The 23,428-nt window shown below is 53.4% G+C and overlaps 3 protein-coding genes across 4 annotated transcripts; 2 read left to right on the top strand and 1 right to left on the bottom strand.

The window, feature by feature from the left end:
• The first annotated feature begins 308 nt into the window (after positions 1 to 308).
• On the top strand, positions 309 to 5,498 carry LOC143696550 (putative lipid scramblase CLPTM1). Of its 2 annotated transcripts, none has more exons than XR_013185965.1 (3): positions 309 to 474; positions 3,722 to 4,033; positions 4,695 to 4,750. XR_013185965.1 is itself a non-coding variant. In XM_077193103.1 (3 exons), exons 1-2 carry the CDS (start codon positions 378 to 380, stop codon positions 3,895 to 3,897), a joined length of 273 nt encoding a protein of 90 aa, XP_077049218.1. In that variant the 5' UTR covers positions 316 to 377; the 3' UTR covers positions 3,898 to 4,456; positions 5,299 to 5,498. The 2 variants fall into 2 exon arrangements, 1 of the variants encoding a protein (XP_077049218.1); XM_077193103.1 differs by lacking the exon at positions 4,695 to 4,750 and adding an exon at positions 5,299 to 5,498 and having other exon boundaries at positions 316 to 474; positions 3,722 to 4,456.
• Positions 5,499 to 8,630: 3,132 nt separating this feature from the next.
• LOC129134609 (uncharacterized) lies at positions 8,631 to 11,863 on the top strand. Its single transcript, XM_077192886.1, has 3 exons — positions 8,631 to 8,635; positions 9,657 to 11,705; positions 11,818 to 11,863. Exons 1-2 carry the CDS (start codon positions 8,631 to 8,633, stop codon positions 11,683 to 11,685), a joined length of 2,034 nt encoding a protein of 677 aa, XP_077049001.1. The 3' UTR covers positions 11,686 to 11,705; positions 11,818 to 11,863.
• A 2,982-nt stretch (positions 11,864 to 14,845) lies between these two features.
• Positions 14,846 to 19,401, bottom strand: LOC143696556 (uncharacterized). The gene is made up of 5 exons (XM_077193118.1): positions 19,128 to 19,401; positions 17,985 to 18,016; positions 16,573 to 16,850; positions 15,838 to 15,927; positions 14,846 to 15,006 (listed from the first exon to the last, which is right to left on the bottom strand). Exons 1-5 carry the CDS (start codon positions 19,366 to 19,368, stop codon positions 14,862 to 14,864), a joined length of 786 nt encoding a protein of 261 aa, XP_077049233.1. The 5' UTR covers positions 19,369 to 19,401; the 3' UTR covers positions 14,846 to 14,861.
• Between the last annotated feature and the right edge of the window lie 4,027 nt (positions 19,402 to 23,428).

Here is a 23,428-nt window from a genome sequence, read left to right as displayed (position 1 = left end):
AATTCCCAAAATTGCTCCCAAACCCCCAAACCACCTCAGAAACCCCCAAATTGTTCCTAAATCCCCTAAAAACATTCATAAATCCCCAAAAACCATCCCCAAATCTCAGTTTTATTCCAGCATTCAGCACCACAATGAGCTCCCATTGGTGCTCCCTCAACGCCTTCAACCCGAAAATTCCCAAAACCGTTCCCAAAGCCCGAAAATTCCCGAAATCGCTCCTAAATCCCCTAAAAACGCTCCTAAATCCCCCAAAAACGCTCCCAAACCCCCCAAAACGTTCCTAACTCCCCTTTTCCGGGCAGGGTTCATCACCATGACCCCGCAGCTGTTCATCAATTACAAGCTGCAGTCGGTGGCGCACCTGCCCTGGGCGCATGCTCACCTACAAGGCCCTCAACACCTTCATCGACGACCTCTTCGCCTTCGTCATCAAGATGCCCATGATGTACAGGATAGGCTGCCTGAGGGATGGTGAGCGCTGTTTTGGGGTGAATTTGGGGGATTTTGGGGAATTTGGGGGATTTTGGGGGTTCTAGAACGAAATTTGGGGGATTTTAGGTGGAATTTTGGGGATTTGAGAGGCATTTTTGGGGTTCCGGAGGAGACGCCCATGATGTACAGGATGGGCTGCCTGAGGGATGGTGAGCACCGTTTTGGGGCCAATTTGGGGGATTTTGGGGAATTTGAGGGATTTTGGGGGTTCTAGAATGAAATTTGGGGGATTTTAGGTGGAATTTTGGGATTTGAGAGGCATTTTTTGGGGTTCCGGAGGGAGACGCCCATGATGTACAGGATGGGCTGCCCTGAGGCGATGGTGAGCGGCGTTTTGGGGGGAATTTGGGGGGATTTTGGGAAATTTGGGGATTTTGGGGGGATTTTGGGGGTTCTAGAATGAAATTTGGGGGATTTTAGGTGGAATTTTGGGGATTTGAGAGGCAGTCTTGGGGTTCCATGATGTACAGGATAGGCTGCCTGAGGGATGCTATGGAGGAATTTTGGGGCAAATTTGGGGGATTTTGGGAGATTCGGGATTTTGGGGGAGATTTGGGGATTTTGGGGGATTTTGGGGGGATTTTTGGGGGTTCTGGAACGAAATTTGGGGATTTGAGAGGAAGTTTTGGGGTTCCAGAGGAGATGCCCATGATGTACAGGATGGGCTGCCTGAGGGATGGTGAGCGCCCTTTTGGGGGGAATCTGGGGGATTTTGGGAAATTTGGGGGATTTTGGGGGTTCTAGAAGGAAATTTGGGGATTTGAGAGGGAATTTTGGGGATTTGAGAGGCATTTTTGGGGTTCCAGAGGAGATGCCCATGATGTACAGGATGGGCTGCCTGAGGGATGGTGAGCGGCGTTTTGGGGCGAATCTGGGGGATTTTGGGAAATTTGGGAGATTTTGGGGGGATTTTGGGGGTTCTGGAATGAAATTTGGGGGATTTTAGGTGGAATTTTGGGGATTTGAGAGGAAGTTTTGGGGGTTCCGGAGGAGACGCCCATGATGTACAGGATGGGGCTGCCTGAGGGATGCTATGGAGGAATTTTGGGGCAAATTTGGGGGATTTTGGGGAGATTTGGGGATTTTGGGGGAATTTTGGGGGAGATTTGGGGATTTTGGGGGATTTTGGGGGGATTTTGGGGGTTCTGGAACGAAATTTGGGGGATTTGAGAGGGAATTTGGGGGTTCCAGAGGAGACGCCCATGATGTACAGGATGGGCTGCCTGAGGGATGGTGAGCGGCATTTTGGGGCGAATCTGGGGGATTTTTGGGAAATTTGGGGGATTTTGGGGGGATTTTGGGGGTTCTAGAATGAAATTTGGGGGATTTTAGGTGGAATTTTGGGATTTGAGAGGCAGTCTTGGGGTTCCATGATGTACAGGATAGGCTGCCTGAGGGATGCTATGGAGGAATTTTGGGGCAAATTTGGGGGATTTTGGGGAGATTCGGGGATTTTGGGGAGATTTGGGGATTTTGGAGGATTTTGGGGGGATTTTGGGGGTTCTGGAACGAAATTTGGGGGATTTGAGAGGCAGTTTTGGGGTTCCGGAGGAGACGCCCATGATGTACAGGATGGGCTGCCTGAGGGATGGTGAGCGGCGTTTTGGGGGGAATTTGGGGGATTTTGGGGGATTTTGGAGGGAATTTGGGGGATTTTAGGGGTTCTAGAATGAAATTTGAGGGATTTTAGGTGGAATTTTGGGGATTTGAGAGGCAGTTTTGGTGGGGTTCCATGATGTACAGGATAGGCTGCCTGAGGGATGGTGAGCGGCGTTTTGGGGGGGAATTTGGGGGATTTTGGGAGATTTGGGGGATTTTGGAGGGAATTTGGGGGATTTTAGGGGTTCTAGAATGAAATTCGGGAAATTTGAGAGGAAATTTTGAGGATTCTAGAAGGGAATTTTGGGGATTTGAGATGAAATTTTCTAAATAGCCCCAAATGGTTCCTGAATAACCCTAAATAACCCCCGAGTTTCCCTGAATAAACCCCAAATTCTCCAAATAAACCTCAAATAACTCCTGAATATTCCCAAAGAACCCCAAACAATCCCCAATTTTCCCCAAATAAACCCCCAAAAATCCCCAAATAAACCCCAAAAAATCCCCAATTTTCCCGAACAACCCCCAATAAACCCCAATTTTCCCCGAAAAACCCCAAATAAACCCCAAAAAATCCCCAAGTAACCCCAATAAACCCCAATTTTCCCAAATAAACCCCCACATATACCCCAAATTTCCCAATTTTCCCCAAATAAATGCCAAATTTCCCCGAATAAAGCCCCAAAACTCCCCAATTTTCCCCGAATAAACCTCCAAAATCCCCAAATAACCCCAAAAACTCCCCAATTTTCCCCGAATAACCCCCAAAAAACCCCAATTTTCCCCAAATAAACCCCCAAAAATCCCCAAATAAAACCCCAAAAAACCCCCAATTTTCCCCAAATAAACCCCCCCAAAACTCCCCGAATAAACCCCAAAAAATCCCCAAAAAAACCCCCAATTTTCCCCGAATAAACCCCCAAAACTCCCCAATTTTCCCCAAATAACCCCCAAAAAATCCCCAATTTTCCCTAAATAACCCCAAATAAACCCAAATTTCCCCGAATAAACCCCCCAAAAATCCCCAAATAACCCCCCAAAAACCCCCAATTTTCCCCGAATAACCCCCAAAAAATCCCCGATTTTCCCCAAATAACCCCAAATAAACCCCAAATTTACCCGAATAACCCCCAAAAATCCCCAAATAATCCCCAATTTTCCCCGAACAATCCCAAATTTTCCCCGAATAACCCCCAAATAACCCCAATTTTTCCCCAAATAACCCCAAATAAACCCCAATTTTCCCGAAACAACCCCCAAATAAACCCCAAAAAACCCCCAATTTTCCCCAATTTTCCCCGAACAACCCCCAAATAACCCCCCAAAAATCCCCAATTTTCCCTAAATAACCCAAATAAACCCCAAATTTCCCCAAATAACCCCAAATAAACCCCGAACAATCCCCAATTTTCCCCGAATAAACCCCCAATAATCCCCAAATAACCCCCCAAAAACCCCCAATTTTCCCCAAATAAACCCCAAAAAAATCCCCAATTTTCCCCGAACAATCCCCAATTTTCCCCAAATGACCCCCAAAAAAACCCCCAATTTTCCCCCCAAATAACCCAAATAACCCCAAATTTTCCCCGAATAACCCCAAACCTCCCCAATTTCCCCCCAAATCCAGACGTGGTGTTCTTCATTTACCTGTACCAGCGCTGGATTTACCGCGTGGACCCCACGCGCGTCAACGAATTCGGGGGCACCGGGGAAGCCCCCCCGGGCCGCCCCTCCCCCCCCGGCGCCGCCCCCCCGGCGCCCCCGAGGACAAAAAAAACGATTAAAAAATACAAAAAAAATTAAAAATATAAAAAATATAAAAAATCCCCTCCCCCCCACCCCCACACACACCCAGAACTTTCCAGAACTTTCCCCACCCCCATGATGGGGGAGGGGAGGGGGGTGGGGAAGGGGCGGGGCCCCCTCCTGCTCTTCCTGGGTTCCTATTGGCCCAGACGGGATTTTGGGGAGGTTTTGGGGTTTTTGGGGCAGTTTTGGGGGGTGTCACCTCCTGTCCCCTCCCCCTCCCACATTCCCATTGGCCCGCCGGGATTTTGGGGAGGTTTTGGGGGTTTTTTGGGGTGTCACCTCCTGTCCCTGCCCTTCCCATGTTCCCATTGGCCAACCGGGGTTTTTGGGGGTTTTTGGGAGGTGTCACCTCCTGTCCCTGCCCTTCCTGGGTTCCCATTGGCCAGACGGGATTTTGGGGAGGTTTTGGGGGATTTTGGGGGGTTTTTGGAGGCAGTTTTGGGGGGTGTCACCCCATCCCCTCCCTTCCTGCGTTCCCATTGGCCAGACGGGATTTTGGGGGGGTTTTTGGGGGGTTTTTGGGGGTGTCACCTCCTGTCCCTGCCCTTCCCGGGTTCCCATTGGCCAGACGGGATTTTTGGGGGGGATTTTGGGGTTTTTGGGGGTGTCACCTCCTGTCCCCTCCCCCTCCCGGGTCCCCATTGGCCAGACGGGATTTTGGGGGTTTTTGGGGGGTTTTGGGGGGTGTCACCTCCTGTCCCCTCCCCTCCTGCGTTCCATTGGCCAGCTGGGATTTTGGGGAGGTTTTGGGGGGTTTTTGGGGTGTCACCTCCTGTCCCTGCCCTTCCCAGGTTCCCATTGGCCAGACGGGATTTTGGGGAGGTTTTGGGGTTTTTGGGGGTTTTTGGGGGCAGTTTTGGGGGGTGTCACCCCATCCCCTCCCCTCCCACATTCCCATTGGCCAGCCAGGATTTTGGGGAGGTTTTTGGGGTTTTTTGGGGCAGTTTTGGGGGGTGTCACCTCCTGTCCCTGCCCTTCCTGGGTTCCCATTGGCCAGACGGGATTTTGGGGCAGATTTGGGGGGGGTCTTAGGGGGTGTCACCCTCTCCCTTCCCTGCGTTCCTATTGGCCAGCTGGATTTTGGGGGGGATTTTGGGGGCTTTTGGGGCAGTTTTGGGGGTGTCACCTCCTGTCCCTGCCCTTCCTGGGTTCCCATTGGCCAGATGGGATTTTGGGGAGGTTTTGGGGTTTTTGGGGGGTTTTGGGGGTGTCACCTCCTGTCCCTGCCCTTCCTGGGTTCCCATTGGCCAGACGGGATTTTTGGGGGGATTTTGGGGTTTTTTGGGGGTGTCACCTCCTGTCCCCTCCCCTCCTGCGTTCCCATTGGCCAGACGGGGTTTTGGGGCAGATTTGGGGGGTCTTAGGGGGTGTCACCTCCTGTCCCGCCCTTCCCAGGTTCCCATTGGCCAGCCGGGATTTTGGGGGGGTTTTTGGGGGGAATTTTGTCACCTCCCGGGTCCCCTCCCCGCTCCCGGTGTCCGGTGTCACCTTCCCGGTGTTGTCGCGTCCCCGTCGTGCTCCATCCATCCCATTGTCCGGTGTGGTAGGAAAAGTGTCCACGGAGCCATAAAGAGCTGATTTCACCCCAAAAACAATTCAGGGTTTTTGTTTCCTCCGGGCTTTCGCTCCTGCTTCGGGGGGGTTCCCATTTTTGGGGGGGATTATTCCAATTTTTGGGGGGGATTTTCCAATTTTTGGGGGGATTTTCCCATTTTTGGGGAGATTATTCCAATTTTCGGGGGGATTTTCCCATTTTTGGGGGGATTATTCCAATTTTGGGGGAATTATTCCAATTTTTGGGGGAATTATTCCAATTTTTGTGGGGATTTTCCCATTTTTGGGGGGGGGGTTTCCCATTTTTGGGGGGATTATTCCAATTTTTGGGGGGATTATTCCAATTTTTAAAGGGGGTTTTCCCAATTTCTGGGGGGATTATTCCAATTTTGGGGGGGATTATTCCAATTTTTAGGGAATTTCCCCACTTTTTTGGGGGGCTTTCCCTGCTTTTTGGGGAGGGGGGGGTGTGTCTCATTTTTGGGGGTGATTTTCCCATTTTTGTGGGGATTTTCCCTTTTTTTGGGGAGGATTTTCCCATTTGTGGGGGGGATTATTCCCATTTTTTGGGGGGTTTCCAATTTTTGGGGGGGATTTTCCCAATTTTTGGGGTTTTCCCTCGGGTGGAGCAGCAGCTCCAGGGACGAGGGAGCCCCAATTTGGGGAGGGGTCCCGGGGGGTCCCAATAATTTGGGGGGGGGGGGGGGGTTCCCAGTGCTCTGCATTAATTTGGGGGTGTCCCAGGGGTCTCCATTAATTTGGGGGGTCCCCGTAATTCGGGGAAGGGTCCCGGGAGCTGAGGAAGCCAAACAGGCCCTGACCCCTCCCCCCACCAAGCCACGCCCCCAATTTTGTGGGGGAGGGGTCCCCAAGCCCCTCCCCCCTCACTAATTAATGATTAATTATTAATTAGTGCCACACTGTGCCCCCACCCCCCACTTTCCCCCGTTTCCCCCACCCCCCACTTTGGGGTGGTTTTTTAAGTCACTTTTGGGTTTTTCACTTTATTTGCACCAATAAACGGTTTTTTTACAGGAAAAAATTTAATTAAAATGTAAATTTATGCATTGGGGGGGCGGAGCTTGAATGGCCACGCCCACATTCTTCAGAGGAAGCTCCGCCCACTCCAATCACGGCACTCCTCCTAATCCGGCCCCGCCCCTTCACATTGGCCACGCCCACTGCAGAATAATCATGCCCAAACTGGCCACGCCCACCCTCTGCATTAGCCCCGCCCCTTAAAGGCACAGGTGGGGGGGGGGCGTGGCCTGCCACAGTAGGGGCGTGTCCAGATCCGGTGGGGGCGTGTCCAGATCCAGCAGCGCCATTCACTGCTTTGGTGGGGGCGTGGCCTGAGCTTCGATGGGCGTGGCCTGAGCTTCAATGGGCGCGTTCAACCTCGTTCTGGGCGTGGCCTGAGGTTCCCTGGGCGTGTCCCTGGTTGTGCCCCACCCCTCCCTGGGCGTGTCCCTGGTTATGCTCCGCCCCTCAGAGAAACAGGGGGAAACTGAGGCACAGAGAAAAATGAAACTGAGGCACAGGAATGGGGAATGGGGAGGGAAACTGAGGCACAGAAAACATCTCCACCCAGTGGTAAACTGAGGCACGGAAGATAAAATGGGAGGGAAACTGAGGCGCAGAAATAGGGAATGACGGGGGAAACTGAGGCACAGGGAATGAGGAATGGGGAGGGAAATTGAGGCAAAAAACACGAATGACAGGGAAACTGAGGCATGAGAAAGGGAAACTGAGGCACGGATAAAGGGGGAGGAAAACTCCACCAAGTGGTAAACTGAGGCACTGAGAAAAAATTCAAAAACATAAAGGTTAAATTAAAAGAAAAATGAAATAAAAAATAAAATTTAAAAAATTAAATAGAAAGCTTTAAAAAAAGAAAAATTAAAAATAACAATTATATAAAAAATAAAACTAAAAAAATAAAATGAATGCTTCAAAAATAGAAAAATAAAAAATAAATTAAAAATAAAATTAAAAAAAGGTTTTAAAATAAAAAAATTAAAAATAAAAAAATAAAATAATAAAATAAAAACCTTTTAAAAAGAAAAATTAAAAATTAAAAGAAAAATTAAAATTTAAAAAAAGGCTTTAAATATAGAAAAATTAAAAATAAAATAAAATTTAAAAAATAAACCTAAAAGATTTGAAAATAGAAAAATTAAAAATAAAAATTAAAAAAAAATTTTAAAAATGAAAAGGTATAAAAATTGAAAAAATAAAAATAAAACAAATAAAAAATAAAATTAAAAAAATAAAAACTTTAAAATAAAAAAAAATTTAAAAATTAAATAAAATATAAAATAATAAAATAAAAAGCTTGAAAAATTGAAAAATTAAAAATGAAAATTAAATAAAAAATAAAATTTAAAAAATAAAATAAATGCTTTAAAAATAAAAAAGTAAAAATAAATTTAGAATAAAATTTTAAAAATGAAATAAAATGCCTAAAAATTAAAAAAATAAAAATAAAAATCAAATAAAAAAATTTTTAAAAATAAAATAAAAAGCTTTAAAAATAGAAAAAGTAAAAAAATATTTACAATAGAATTTAAAAAATGAAATAAAAAGCTTTAAAAATGGAAAAAATTAAAAATAAAAATAAAATAAAAAAATTTAAAAATAAATTAAAAAGCTATAAAAATAGAAAAATTAAAGATAAAAATGAAATTAAAAAAATTCTTATTAAAAAATAAATTTAAAATCTTTAAAAATAGAAAAATTAATAATAGAAATTAAATAAAAAATAAATTTTAAAAACTAAAAACAAGGCTTTAAAAATAGAAAAAGTAAAAATAAATTAAAAATAAAATTTAAAAAATGAACTAAAAAGCTTTAAAAATAGAAAAATTAAAAATAAAAATTAAATAAAAAATTTTAAAAAAGCTGAAAAAATAGTAAAATTAAAAATAAAAATTAAATAAAAAATTCGATAAAATTAAAAAATAAAATAAAAAGCTTTAAAAACAACAAAATTAAAAATAAAATTGAAAAAATAAAAAAAATTAAATTAATTAAAAATTAATAAAAAACTAAATAAAAACCGTAAAGTGCTGTAAAATACCGGAAAAGTTCCATAAAAAGTGGTGCCGAAATGCGCCATTGTCGTAAAAGGTGCCGTAAAGCGCGACTGTCGTAAAAGCGGCCGTAAAGCGCGGATGTCGTAAAAGCTGCCGTAAAGCGCGGATGTCGTAAAAGGGGCCGTAAAGCGCGGATGTCGTAAAAGGGGCCGTAAAGCAAAACTGTCGTAAAAGGTGCCGTAAATCGCGACTGTCGTGAAAGGGGCCGTAAAGCGCGGATGTCGCAAAAGGTGCCGTAAAGCGAGACTGTCGTAAAGTCTGCCGTAAAGCGCGGATGTCGTAAAAGGGGCCGTAAAGCGCGACTGTCGTAAAACTGTCGTAAGAGGTGCCGTAAAGCGCGGATGTCGTAAAAGGTGCCGTAAAGCGCGACTGTCGCAAAAGGTGCCGTAAAGCGCGGATGTCGTAAAAGGTGCCGTAAAGCAAAACTGTCGCAAACGGTGCCGTAAAGCGCGGATGTCGTAAAAGCGGCCGTAAAGCGCGACTGTCGCAAAAGGGGCCGTAAAGCAGAACTGTCGTAAAAGCGGCCGTAAAGCGCGACTGTCGTAAAAGGTGCCGTAAAGCAGCACTGTCGTAAAAGGGGCCGTAAAGCGCGGATGTCGCAAAAGGGGCCGTAAAGCAAAACTGTCGTAAAAGGTGCCGTAAAGCGCGACTGTCGTAAAAGGGGCCGTAAAGCGCGGATGTCGTAAAAGGGGCCGTAAAGCGCGGATGTCGCAAAAGGGGCCGTAAAGCAAAACTGTCGCAAAAGGTGTCGTAAAGCGAGACTGTCGTAAAAGGTGCCGTAAAGCGAGACTGTCGTAAACGGTGCCGTAAAGCGAGACTGTCGCAATGGGGGCCGTAAAGCGTGGATGTCGTAAAAGGTGCCGTAAAGCGCGACTGTCGTAAAATTGCGGCAAACCGCGACTGTCGTAAAAGGGGCCGTTAAGCGCGACTGTCGTAAAACGGCCGTTCAGCCATTTAAACCAGAAACTCCGGACACGTTTTTAAAGCTCTTTATTCATATCTCGTGCCGGGCCATGGCTGCCGCGGGGCCGCTCCCAGCCCGCCGGGCGCCGCTCGAGCTCCGTTTGCCGCACGGGGGGTGCCCGCAGCAGCCGCCCCGCCCAGCTCCGCCCCTGCCGCGACTCCGCCCCTTCCCGCCGCGAGGCTCCAGCGGGACACGCCCCCACCTCCCCGCCGGACCCCACGGTACCCGCGGCCGTGCTCGCCCCTCCCGCCCCGCGCCCCGGCCCCTCCCGCCGCTCCGCCATCCCCGCCTTTGCCGTCCCGTCGGTCCCGGCTGCCGCGGCTACCGCGGGACCCGCGCCTCACTTCCGCTTTTACGGCCCCGCCCACCGGCGTCACCGCGGCCCCGCCCCCTTTTGCCGCCGCCGCCGCCGCTTCCCCCCCGTCCCCTCGCCCCCTTTGCCGACCCAGCGGGGCCGGTGCTGGCCCGAGCCCCGTCGCTGCCGCTGCGTCTTTGCCGTTCCCTGCCGCTCCCGGCTCTGCGGTGCCGAGCGCGCGCCCGGCGCGGACCGCGCCGCGTCCCCAGCGCCCCCTGTGCGCGGTGCCGCCCCCCCAACCCCGGCGCTCCGAGCCGCCCACGGGCCCCGCGGCGGGGCAGACGCCCGTGTTTAATCCCGTCCCTGCCGCCGTTTCAGCGCCATCCCCCGGTCCCGGCACGGCACCGCTTGCGCCGGGAACGGAGCGCCCCTGCCCGCCGAGCCCCCCCGTGCCGGCGCCGCGGCGTCCGCACCGGTGGCCGCGGCTTTTGCCGCGCCTGCCGCGCCGCCCCTGCCCGCCGGGCCCGCCCGCCCACCCAGCCCGCGGCAGCCTCCCGCCGCCTCCCCGCCGCTCCTCCCGCCTCCCGCCGCCCCTCCGGGATCATCTCCCGCTGGCGGGGCCGCCCCGCCGCCGCCCGCGGTCGCTTTTCCGCTCCTGCCGCTGCCGCTCCACGGCGCGCCGAGCCGCGCCTTCCCCAGCGCCGCCCCCGCTTCAGAGCTGCCGCGTGGCGCGGCTCCGCCGCCTCCTGCGACCACGGCCGTCCCGGCGTTGCCTTCCGCGGCCGCGGCCGCGGCCCCGTTCCCGTTTCTGCGGCTCCGCCACCTCCCGCGCCCGCCCCGCCATGTTGGCTCCCTCACGCTGCCCTAGTGCGGCAAACCACGCATGCGCAGTTGCTACAACGCCGCAGCAGCGATATCACTCCGCGCCTCATCCAACCACAGCGCCGCTTCCGGGATCTGCCGCGCGCATGCGCGGTTCTATCTGCACGGCCCCGCCGCCGCCCCCCCCCGCCGCTGCTTTCCCGCAGTTTTGGTGCAGCCCGGTCCCGGTTCCGAGCCGCTTCCGCCGCTGTCCGGCCACAGCCGGCATCCCCGTGCCCGGGCACGCCGCTTCCGCCGCCACCGGGACCCTACACGGCAGCACAGCAAGCGAAAACTGCAGCGGCTTGCGTGTATCCTTCCGCGTTTGTGCCGCTGCCGGAGCTTGCCGCCACCCCGCCGCTACTTTCCCGCAGTTTTGGTGCAGCCCGGTCCCGGTTCCGAGCCGCTTCCGCCGCTGTCCGGTCACAGCCGGCATCCCCGTGCCCGGGCACGCCGCTTCCGCCGCCACCGGGTCCGTACACGGCAGCACAGCAAGCGAAAACTGCAGCGGCTTGCGTGTATCCTTCCGCGTCTCTGCCGCTGCCGGAGCTTGCCGCCCCCTCCGCCGCTGCTTTCCCGCAGTTTTGGCGCAGCCCGGTCCCGGTTCCGAGCCGCTTCCACCGCTGTCCGGTCACAGCCGGCAGCCCCGTGCCCGGGCACGCCGCTTCCGCCGCCACCGGGACCCTACACGGCAGCACCGCAAGCGAAAACTGCCGCGGCTTGCGTGTATCCTTCCGCGTCTCCGCCGCTGCCGGAGCTTGCCGCCACCCCGCCGCTGCTTTCCCGCAGTTTTGGCGCAGCCCGGTCCCGGTTCCGAGCCGCTTCCGCCGCTGTCCGGTCACAGCCGGCAGCCCCGTGCCCGGGCACGCCGCTTCCGCCGCCACCGGGTCCGTACACGGCAGCACAGCAAGCGAAAACTGCCGCGGCTTGCGTGTATCCTTCCGCGTTTCTGCCGCTGCCGGAGCTTGATGCGGCACGGCCGCATCACCGAGAGATCCCTCCGCAGGGGGTAGCACTGCACACCCGATCCCTGGTATCCCTCCGCGTTTTCGCCTTCCGCGCTCCCGGCACCGAGAGCGGGACTATTTTGTGTCACGATTATCATAATTAAATTATTATAAATTTATCTTTATTTATTAATTCAGCTGGAATATGACAGCTGAATTAATAAATCCAGGACGGACAGATCAATTCCCGTGTTTGAGTGGAATTTATGCATCACTAATGAGGTCTATGAATATGCAACAGGTTATTACTTTAAAGGGTTAATCCTCTGTTAACGTGGGTTCCTTTTTCGGGCTCGTGCTGCCCAGGAAAAGGTACCCGGACTGTCCCTAACTCTTTGTATTGATGATTCCCATTTTTGGGGGGTTTGTCCCACATTTTTCTGGGGCTTTCCCCGCTTTTTGGGGAGCGGGGGGGGTGTGTCTCATTTTTGGGGGGGATTTTCCCATTTTTTCGGAGATTTTCCCTTTTTTTGCACAGCCGAAAACTCTTCCAAATGCCCTAAAAATTCCCCAGAATTCCTTTGGAAATTGTCCAAAATCCCCTCAAATTCTCCCAAATCGCACCCCCCCCCGGGGGCTGTCAGCGCTGCCTTATCACCGTGTGATAATCGGGGAGCCCCAAAATTCCCCAAATTCCCCCCCAAAATCCCCGGGATTGCCCGAAATTCCCCTTTTTTTCACGGAATTTTTTTCTTGGATATTTATTTGGGGTTTTTTGGGTTTTTTTGGGGGGGATTTTGGGGTGGGGGAGGGGCGGCAATAAAAGATTTTGGCAAAAAAATTGCGGTGGCCACAAGGGGGGAAGGGGACAAAAATGGGACAAAAATTGGGGGAAAGGCACCAAAATGGGACTAAAAGGGACTTAAATGGGGCAAAAAGGGACAAAAATGGCACTAAAAGGGACATTTCCAGTGTCACCACCCCCTCATTGTCCCCAATTCCCCCTGAATTGTCCCTGAATCCCCCAAATTGTCCCCAAATCCCTTCCATTGACCCCGAATTGCCCCCAAATTCCCCTGAATTGTCCCCAGTTCCCCCAAATTGTCCCCAAATCCCTCCCATTGTCACCAAATTCCCCCAAATTGTCCCCAAATCTCTTCTCAGTGTCCCCAAATGCCCCAAATTGTCCCCAAATCCCCCCAGTGTCCCCACGTTCCCCTGAATTGTCCCCAAATCCCCTCCATTGACCCCAAAATTGTCCCCAAATTCCTCCAAGTTGTCCCCAAATTGTCCCCAAATCCCCTCAGTGTCGCCAAATCCCTCCCATTGTCCCCAAATGCCCCGAATTGTCCCCAAATCCTCTCTCAGTGTCCCCAAATCTCCCAAATTGTCCCCAAATCCCCCCCATTGTCACCTCCTGTCGCTGGTGGGACCCTCCCCATGCGTTGGGGACACTGGGGGGGTGGCACTGAGGGGCACAGGGGACATTGGGGGACATTGGGGCCTTCAGGGGACACTTGGGGACATTGGGGGACACTTGGGGACATTGGGGGGTGCACAGGGAGGTGGCACCTGGGGACATTGGGGGACACTTGGGGACATTGAGAGGACATTGGGGGGTGCACAGGGAGGTGGCACCTGGGGACATTGGGGGACACTTGGGGACATTGAGAGGACATTGGGGCCTTCAGGGGACACTTGGGGACATTGGGGGACACTTGGGGACATTGGGGGGTGCACAGGGAGGTGGCACCGGGGGACATTGGGGGACACTGGAGGAGCCACTTGGGGACATTGAGGGGACATGGGAGGGGCACAGGTGGGGACAAGAATGGGTTGGGGACACCAATGGGGACACCATGGGGACAGGGACTGGGACAGGGCCACCAATGGGGACGGGGACACCATGGGGACACCACGGGGACAAGAACTGGGTTGGGGACACCAATGGGGACAGGAACTGGGACAGGGACACCAATGGGGACACTGACTTCTATTGTGACAACCGGGATGGGGACAGGGACCAGGATGGGGACATGGTGGGGACAGGGACTGGGTTGGGGACACCAATGGGGACAGGGACACCAATGGGGACACCAACTTCAATTGTGACAACCGGGATGGGGACAGGGACCAGGATGGGGACACCAAGGGGACAGGGACTGGGTTGGGGACACTGGGGGACAGGGACACCATGGGGACAGGAACTGCGACAGGGACACCAATGGGGACAGGGACACAGGGACACCGGGGGGACAGGGACTGGGACAGGGACACCATGGGGACACCATGGGGACACCGACTTCAATTGTCACAACCGGGATGGGGACAGGGGCCAGGATGGGGACACCAATGGGGACAGGGACACTGTGGGGACAGGGACTGGGTTGGGGACATCAACTGGGATGGGGACACGGACTTGAGGTGTGACAACCAGGATGGGGACAGGGACACGATGGGGACAGGGACCAGGATGGGGACAGGAACTGGGACAGGATGGGGACAGGATGGGGACACGGATGGGGACACAAACCAGGATGGGGACAGGGATGTGATGGGGACATGAACTGGGACAGGGACACGATGGGGACACGAACTGGGATGGGGACATGGACTGGAACTGGGGACAGGAACTGAGACAGGGACTGGAATTGGGGACAAAAACCAGGATGGGGACAAGAAACGCAAAGGGGACACGAACTGGGACGGGGACACGAACTGGGGACACGAACTGGGGACATGATGGGGACACGAACTGGGATGGGGACATGGACTGGAACTGGGGACAGGAACTGAGACAGGGACACGATGGGGACACGAACTGGGATGGGGACAACACCCTGGAGGGAACACCAGGCTGTCCCCAAGGTGTCCCCAGGCTGTCCCCGTTATCCCCAAGCTGTCCCCGTTGGTGTCCCCGTTGGTGTCCCCGTTGGTGTCCCCAGGCTGTCCCCAAGCTGTCCCCAGGCTGTCCCCAGGCTGTCCCAAGCTGTCCCCAGGCTGTCACATGCTGGCCCCGGGCTGTCCCCAAGGTGTCCCCATTGTCCCCGGGCTGTCCCCAGGCTGTCCCCAGGCTGTCCCCAGATTGTCCCCAAGCTGTCCCCATTGTCCCCAGGCTGTCCCATGTCCCCAAGCTGTCCCCATGCTGTCACAGGCCGGCCCCGGGCTGTCCCCAAGGTGTCCCCAAGCTGTCCCCAGGCTGTCCCCAGGCTGTCCCCATTGTCCCCATTGTCCCCAAGCTGTCACAGGCCAGCCCCGGGCCGCGCGTGCGCAGCCAGCAGCAGCCGCAGGGGCGTGGCCGCGCTGTCGCCGTCGCTGTCGCTGTCGCTGCCCCGGTCCGGCCGCACCATCCGGTCGTGCTGGAGGCTGAAACGGCGCGCGCGCCGGCTGCGGGACCAGTATAAACCAGTATAAACCAGTATGGACCGGTACGGACCAGTAAAAACCAGTATGGACCAGTATAAACCAGTATGGACCGGTACGGACCAGTAAAAACCAGTATGGACCAGTATAAACCAGTATGGACCGGTACGGACCGGTACGGACCAGTAAAAACCAGTATGGACCAGTATAAACCAGTATGGACCTGTATGGACCAGTACATCCGGTCGTGCTGGAGGCTGAAACGGCGCACGTGCCGGCTGCGGGACCAGTATGGACCAGTATGGACAAGTATAAACCAGTATGGACCGGTATGGAACAGTATAAACCACTATGGACCAGTATGGACCAGTATATCCGATTGTGCTGGAGGCTGAAACGGCGCGCACGCCAGCTGCGGGACCAGTATGGACCAGTATGGACCAGTATGGACCGGTATGGACCAGTATGGACCAGTATAAACCAATAAAGACCAGCATAGACCAGTACATCCGATCGTGCTGGAGGCTGAAACGGCGCGTGCGCCGGCTGCGGGACCAGTATGGACCAGTATAAACCAGTATAAACCAGTATGGACTGGTATGGACCAGTATAAACTGGTACGGACCAGTATAAACCAGTATGGACCAGTATGGCCCGGTACGGACTGGTATGGACCAGTACGGAATGGTAAAAACCAGTATGGACCAGTATAAACCAGTCCAAACCAGTACAAACCAATATAAACCAGTCCAAACCAGTCCCAACCAGTCCCAACCAGTCCGAACCCCTCCAAACCAGTATGAACCTGTCCAAACCAGTCCCAACCAGGCCCAACCAGTATAAACCAGTACGAACCAGTAGGGCCGGCGCTCCTCGGGGCTGAGGCTGCGCCAGAGCTGGGCCAGGTCCCGCGTGGCCGCCGTGGAGGTGAGGCCGGGGATGGCGCTGTCACCTCAGTGTCACCTCAGTGCCACCAAAGTGACACCGAAGTGACACCAAAGTGACACCAAAGTGACACCAAAGTGACACCAAAGTGCCACCAAAGTGTCACCTCAGTGTCACCAAAGTGCCACCAAAGTGACACCAAAGTGGCACCAAAGTGACACCAAAGTGACACGAAAATGACACCAAAGTGTCACCAAAGTGCCACCAAAGTGTCACCAACCATCCCCCCCCCCCAACCTTGTGTCCCCTCCCCAGGGCCCCCAGTGTCCCCAATGTCCCCAATGCTTCCAATGACCCCAATGTCCCCACATCCCCCCAGTGTCCCCAATGTCCCCAAAACCCCCGGTGTCCCCAATGTCCCCAATATCCCATTGTCCTCAATGCCCCCAATGTCCCCAATGTCCCCATAGCCCCCATTTCCCCAGAGGTCCCCAATGTCCCCAATGTCCCCATTGTCCCCAATGTCTCCAATGCCCCCAATATCCTCAACACCCCCAGTGTCCCCAATGACCCCAATGTCCCCACATCCCCCCAATGCCCCCAATATCCTCAACACCCCCAGTGTCCCCAACGTCCCCAGGATGTCCCCATACCCCCCACGTCCCAACTGTCCCCCCCAATGTCCCCAATGTCCCCAGGTGTCACCTCATGTACTCGCGCCGGTTCACGCGGCAGAACATGATGAAGCCGTTGACGCACTTGCGCTTGCGGGGACGTCCCTGTCCCTGTCCCTGTCCCTGTCCCTGTCCTTGTCCCTGTCCCTGTCCCTGTCCTTGTCCTTGTCCCTGTCCCTGTCCCTGTCCTTGTCCCTGTCTTTGTCCCTGTCCTTGTCCTTGTCCTTGTCTTTGTCCCTGTCCCTGTCCCTGTCCCCGGCCGCGGGTCCCCCCCCGGGTCCCATCAGGGCCACCGGAGGCCACCGGGTCCTGTGGGGACAGGGGACAGAGAGGTGGCACCAGGGTGGCATCGGGGAGAGGGGGAGGGTGACAATGGGGTGACAATGGGGGTGACAATGGGGGTGACAATGGGGGTGACAATGGGGTGACAATGGGGGTGACGATGGGGTGACAATGGGGGTGACAATGGGGGTGACAGTGAGAGTGACAATGAGGGTGACAATGAGATGACAATGGGGTGACAATGAGGGTGACAGTGAGGGTGACAGGGTGACAATGGGGGTGACAATGAGGGTGACAATGACGTGACAACGGGGGTGACAGTGAGGTGACAATGAGGGTGACAATGAGGTGACAACAGAGGTGACAGTGAGGTGACAATGAGGGTGACAATGAGGGTGACAATGGGGTAACAATGGGGTGACAGTGAGGGTGACAATGAGGGTGACAGGGTGACAATGGGGTGACAATGAGGTGACAATGGGGGTGGCAATGGGGGTGACAAAGGGGTGACAAAGGGGTGACAATGGGGGTGACAGGGTGACAGTGAGGGTGACAATGGGGGTGACAATGGGGGTGACAATGGGGGTGACAATGAGGGTGACAATGGGGTGACAATGGGGGTGACAATGGGGGTGACAATGAGGGTGACAGGGTGACAATGGGGGTGACAATGGGGGTGACAACGGGGGTGACGATGGGGGTGACGATGGGGGTGACAATGAGGTGACAATGGGGTGACAATGGGGGTGACAGTGAGGTGACAATGAGGTGACAATGGGGGTGACAAAGCGGTGACAATGGGGGTGACAATGAGGGTGACAATGGGGGTGACAATGAGGGTGACAATGGGGTAACAATGGGGGTGACAATGGGGGTGACAATGGGGTGACAATGGGGGTGACAGTGAGGTGACAATGGGGGTGACAATGGGGGGGTGACAATGGGGAGGTGACACCGGGGAGGTGACAATGAGGGTGACACTGGGGAGGTGACACCGGGGGTGGCAATAGGAAGGTGACAATGGGGTGACAATGAGGGGGTGACAATGAGGGGGTGACAATGAGGGGGTGACAATGGGGTGGCAATAGGAAGGTGACAATGGGGAGGTGACAATGAGGGTGACAATGGGGAGGTGACAATGAGGAGGGGGAGGGGACCCACCTGGGGGCTGAGCTGCGCATCCGGGAACAGCTCTGAGGGGAGGGGACACAAAGTGACACAAAAAAACCCCCCGAAAACACATCAAAAAAACCCTAAAAAAAATCAAATTTCCCCCCAAAATTTCACCAAACCTCCCCCCAAAAAACCCCAAATTTCTCCCCAAAATCCCTCAAAAAAATCCCACAAAAAACCCCCGAAAAGGCCACAAATTTCATCAAAATCCCCCCAAAAACACACACAAAAAAAACCACTAAAAAAATCAAATTTTCCCCCAAATATTCCCCCTCAAAATTTCACCAAACCTCCCCCAAAAAAAACCAAATTTCTCCCAAATTCCTCCCCAAAATCCCTCAAAAAAAACCCAGAAAAAATCTGCCAAATTTCACCAAAATTTCCCCAAAAACACACAAAAAAACCCACTAAAAAAATCAAATTTTCCCCCAAATATTCCCCCCCAAAATTTCACCAAACCTCCCCCAAAAAAACCAAATTTTTCCCAAAATCTCTCAAAAAAAACCCCACAAAAAAACCCTGAAAAAGCCACAAATTTCATCAAAATCCCCCCAAAAACACACACAAAAAACCCCTAAAAAAATCAAATTTTCCCCCAAATATTCCCCCTCAAAATTTCACCAAACCTCCCCCCAAAAAAAAACCAAATTTCTCCCAAATTCTTCCCCAAAATCCCCCCAAAAAAAACACAAAAAACCCCTGAAAAGGCCACAAATTTCATCAAAATCCCCCCAAAAACACACACAAAAAAAACACTAAAAAAATCAAATTTTCCCCCCCAAAATTTCACCAAACCTCCCCCAAAAAAACCCCAAATTTCTCCCAAATTCCTCCCCAAAATCCCCCCCCAAAAAACCACAAAAAACCCCTGAAAAGGCCACAAATTTCATCAAAATCCCCCCAAAAACACACACAAAAAAACCACTAAAAAAATCAAATTTTCCCCCCCAAAATTTCACCAAACCTCCCCCAAAAAAACCCCAAATTTCTCCCAAATTCCTCCCCAAAATCCCACACACACACACAAAAAAAAACCACTAAAAAAATCAAATTTTCCCCCAAATATTCCTCTCAAAAAAATCCTAAAAAATCCCAAAAACCCCAAAACCCCCGAAATTTCGCCTCCCCCACCTCTGACGACGCCCTCGGGGGGCTCGGGGGGCTCGGGGGGGGTGAAGAGGGAGGGGCTGAGCCCCAGGACCCCCCCCCGGGGCTGGGGGGGGCTCAGGGGGGGCTCCCAGTCCGGCCCAGTTTGGCACAGCCAGGGGCTGGTGTCGCCCTCGCCCTCCTCTTCCTCCTCTTCCTCCTCCTCTTCCTCCTCCCTGCGTGGGGACACCCCCACATTAGGCATAAAAAGGCAAAAAAAACCCATAAAACCACCAAAATTTCTACTCAAAACCACAAGAAAATAAATCGAAATTTTTGATTAAAAAGCCCCGAAGAATAAATGCAAAGTTTCCCCGCAAAATTTCGCCTCAAAACCACCCCAAAATTTCACCTCAAAACCCCCAATATTTCGCCTCAAAACCCCCAAAATTTCCCCTCAAAATTTCCCCTCAAAATTTCCCCTCCGAACCCCCAAAATTTCCCCTCAAAACCACCAAAATTTCACCTCGAAACCCCCAAAATTTCCCTTCAAAGCCCCCAAAATTTCCCCTCAAAAGCCCCAAAATTTCCCTTCAAAACCACCAAAATTTCACCTCAAAACGCGCAAAATTTCCCCTCAAAATTTCCTCTCAGGACCACCAAAATTTCCCCTCAAAACCCCCAGAATTTCACCTCGAAACCCCCAAAATTTCCCCTCAAAGCCACCAAAATTTCCCCTCAGAGCCCTCAAAACTTCACCTCAAAACCCCCAAAATTTTCCCTCAAAATTTCCCCTGAAAACCCCCAAAATTTCCCCTCAAAGCCACCATAATTTTCCCTCAAAACCACCAAAATTTCACCTCAAAATTTCCCCTCAGAACCACCAAAATTTCCCCTCAAAACCACCCAAAATTTCCCCTCAAAATTTCCCCTCAAAGCCCCCAAAATTTCCCCTCAAAGCCACCATAATTTTCCCTCAAAACCCCCAAAATTTCCCCTCAAAATTTCCCCTCAAAACCCCCAAAATTTCACCTCAAAACCCCCAGAATTTCCACTCAAAGCCACCAAAATTTCCCCTCAAAACCCCCAAAATTTTCCCCTAAAATTTCCCCTGAAAACCCCTCAAAATTTCCCCTGAAAACCCCCAAAATTTCCCCTCAGGACCCCCAAAATTTCCCCTCAGAGCCCTCAAAATTTCCCCTCAAAACCCCCAAAATTTCCCCTCAAAATTTCCCCTCAGAACCACCAAAATTTCACCTCAAAACCCCCAAAATTTCACCTCCAAACCACCAAAATTTCACCTTGAAACACCCAAAATTTCCCCTCAAATTCCCCAAAATTTCACCTCAAAACCACCAAAATTTCCCCTCAAAACCACCAAAATTTCCACTCAAAGCCCCAAAATCCCCAAAATTTCCCCAAAATGTCCCCAAAAGTCCCCAAGTGTCCCCACCTGGGCTCGGTGTCCCCAAGGCTGGGGGGGGGCGGCTCCGAGGTGTCCCCAAAGGGGGAGAGGCCTGGGGGCGATTTTGGGGCCATTAAAGGAGATTTTGGGGCCTTTTGGGGTTTTTTGGGGGGATCTGGATAATTTGGGGAGGGGTCTGGGGGGGTCTAGAGGGGATTTTGGGGCGATTAAAGGAGATTTTGGGGTTTTTTGGGGGATCTGGATAATTTGGGGAGGAGTCTGGGGGGGTCTAGAGGGCATTTTGGGGCGATTAAAGGAGATTTTGGGGCCTTTTGGGGTATTTGGGGATTGGGATAATTTGGGGAGGGGTCTGGGGGGGTCTAGAGGGGATTTTGGGGGGGTTTAAAGGGGCATTGCAGGATTAGGGGGGGATCCCTAAATTGGGGAGGGGTCCTGGATTTGGGGGGGGTCCCCGCTTTGGGGAGGGGTCCCGAATTTGGGGAGGGGTCCCGAATTTGGGTTGGGGTCCCCAGTTTGAGGAGGGGTCCCTGATTTGGGTTGGGGTCCCCAATTTGGGTTGGGGTCCCCGATTCGGGGGTGTCCCCAATTTGGGTCAGGGTCCCCGATTTGAGTTGGGGTCCCCGATTGGGGTTGGGGTCCCCAATTTAGGTTGGGGTCCCCAATTTGAGGAGGGTCCCCAATTTGGGTTGGAGTCCCTAAATTAACAAGGGGTCCCCAATTTGGGTTGGGGTCCCCGATTTGGGTCGGGGTCCCCAATTTGAGGAGGAGTCCCCAGTTTGGGTTGGGGTCCCCGATTCGGGGGTGTCCCTGATTTGAGGAGGGGTCCCCGATTTGGGTTGGGGTCCCCGATTTGAGGAGGGGTCCCCGATTTGAGTTGGGGTACCCGATTTAGGTCGGGGTCCCCGATTTGGGTTGGGGTCCCTAAATTGACAAGGGGTCCCCGATTTGGGTTGGGATCCACAATTTGGGTCGGGGTCCCCGATTTGCGTTGGGGTCCCCAATTTGAGGAGGGGTCCCCGATTTGGGTTGGGGTCCCCAGTTTGGGTCGGGGTCCCCAATTTGAGGGGGGTCCCCGATTTGGGTCGGGGTCCCCAGTTTGGGTTGGGGTCCCCAATTTGAGGAAGGGTCCCCAGTTTGGGTTGGGGTCCCCAGTTTGGGTCGGGGTCCCCAATTTGGGGAGGGGTCCCCGATTCAGGGGTGTCCCTGATTTGAGGAGGGGTCCCCGATTTGGGTCAGGGTCCCCAATTTGGGTCGGGGTCTCCAATTTGGGTCGGGGTCCCCAGTTTGGGTCGGGGTCCCCAATTTGGGTTGGGGTCCCCAGTTTGGGTCGGGGTCCCCAATTTGGGTTGGGGTCCCCAATTTGGGTTGGGGTCCCCAATTAGGGTTGGGGTTCCCAATTCAGGGGTGTCCCTGATTTGGGTCGGGGTCCCCAATTTGAGTTGGGGTCTCCAATTTGGGTTGGGGTCCCTGATTTGGGTTGGGGTCCCCAATTTGAGTTGGGGTCTCCAATTTGGGTTGGGGTCCCTGATTTGGGTTGGGGTCCCCAATTTGGGTTGGGGTCCCCAATTTGGGTCGGGGTCCCCAATTTGGGTCGGGGTCCCCGTCCTCACCGGCCGCCGCCCGCGCCGCCCGCACGCGCTCCTGCAGGAACTCCAGGTAACCCAGAACGTTCTGCAGCACCTGCACCTGCCCGGGCAGCACGGGGACAGCGCTGACACCTGTGCCCGATGTCACCTGTGCCCAATGTCACCTGTGCCCAATGTCACCTGTGCCTGGTGTCACCTGTACCCGGTGTCACCTGTCCCCGGTGTCACCTGTCCCCAATGTCACCTGTGCCCGGTGTCACCTGTGCCCGATGTCACCTGTGCCCGGTGTCACCTGTGCCCGATGTCACCTGTCCCCGGTGTCACCTGTCCCCGGTGTCACCTGTCCCTGGTGTCACCTGTGCCTGCTGTCACCTGTCCCCAGTGTCACCCTGGCAAAGTGTCACCTGTCCCCGGTGTCACCTGTGCCAGATGTCACCTGTGCCCGATGTCACCTGTACCCGGTGTCACCTGTGCCCAGTGTCACCCTGGCAAAGTGTCACCTGTCCCCGGTGTCACCTGTCCCTGGTGTCACCTGTCCCCAGTGTCACCTGTCCCCAGTGTCACCTGTACCCGGTGTCACCTGTGCCCAATGTCACCTGTACCCGGTGTCACCTGTGCCCAGTGTCACCTGTCCCCAGTGTCACCTGTCCCTGCTGTCACCTGTGCCCGATGTCACCTGTGCCCAATGTCACCTGTGCCCGGTGTCACCTGTCCCCAGTGTCACCTGTCTCTGGTGTCACCTGTACCCAGTGACACCTGTCCCCAGTGTCACCTGTCCTCAATGTCACCTGTCCCTGCTGTCACCTGTCCCTGCTGCCACCTGTTCCTGGTGTCATTTGTCCCTAGTGTCACCTCCCCTCAGTGCCACCTGTCCCCGCTGTCACCTCCCCAGTGTCGCCTCAGCCCTCGGTGTCACCTGTCCCCAGTGTCACCTGTCCCCGCTGTCATCTATTCCTGGTGTCACCTGTCCTCATGTCCCCCCAGTGTCCCCCAGTGTCCCCTCAATGTCCCCCCCAGGTGTGTCCCAGTGTCCCCTCAATGTCCCCCAGGCGTCCACACATTCCTCAGAGTGTGCCCCTGCCCGGTGTCCCCATGTCCCCCAGGTGTCCCCTCAATGTCCCCCCCATGTCCCTTCAATGCCCTCAATGTCCCCTCGATGTCCCCCTGTGTCCCCTCAATGTCCCCCCCAGGTGTGTCCCAGTGTCCCCTCGATGTCCCCCCCTGTGTCCCTCCCATATCCCCTCAATGTCCCCCCCGTGTCCCCTCAATGTCCCCTCGATGTCCCCTCGATGTCCCCTCAATGTCCCCCCTGTGTCCCCTCAATGTCCCCTCCA

Source organism: Agelaius phoeniceus, chromosome 36 (genome assembly GCF_051311805.1).
Source record: "Agelaius phoeniceus isolate bAgePho1 chromosome 36, bAgePho1.hap1, whole genome shotgun sequence".
Lineage (NCBI taxonomy): Eukaryota > Metazoa > Chordata > Aves > Passeriformes > Icteridae > Agelaius > Agelaius phoeniceus.
Note: the sequence above shows the minus strand (reverse complement) of the source record. Positions and strands in the feature narration are given on the sequence as shown.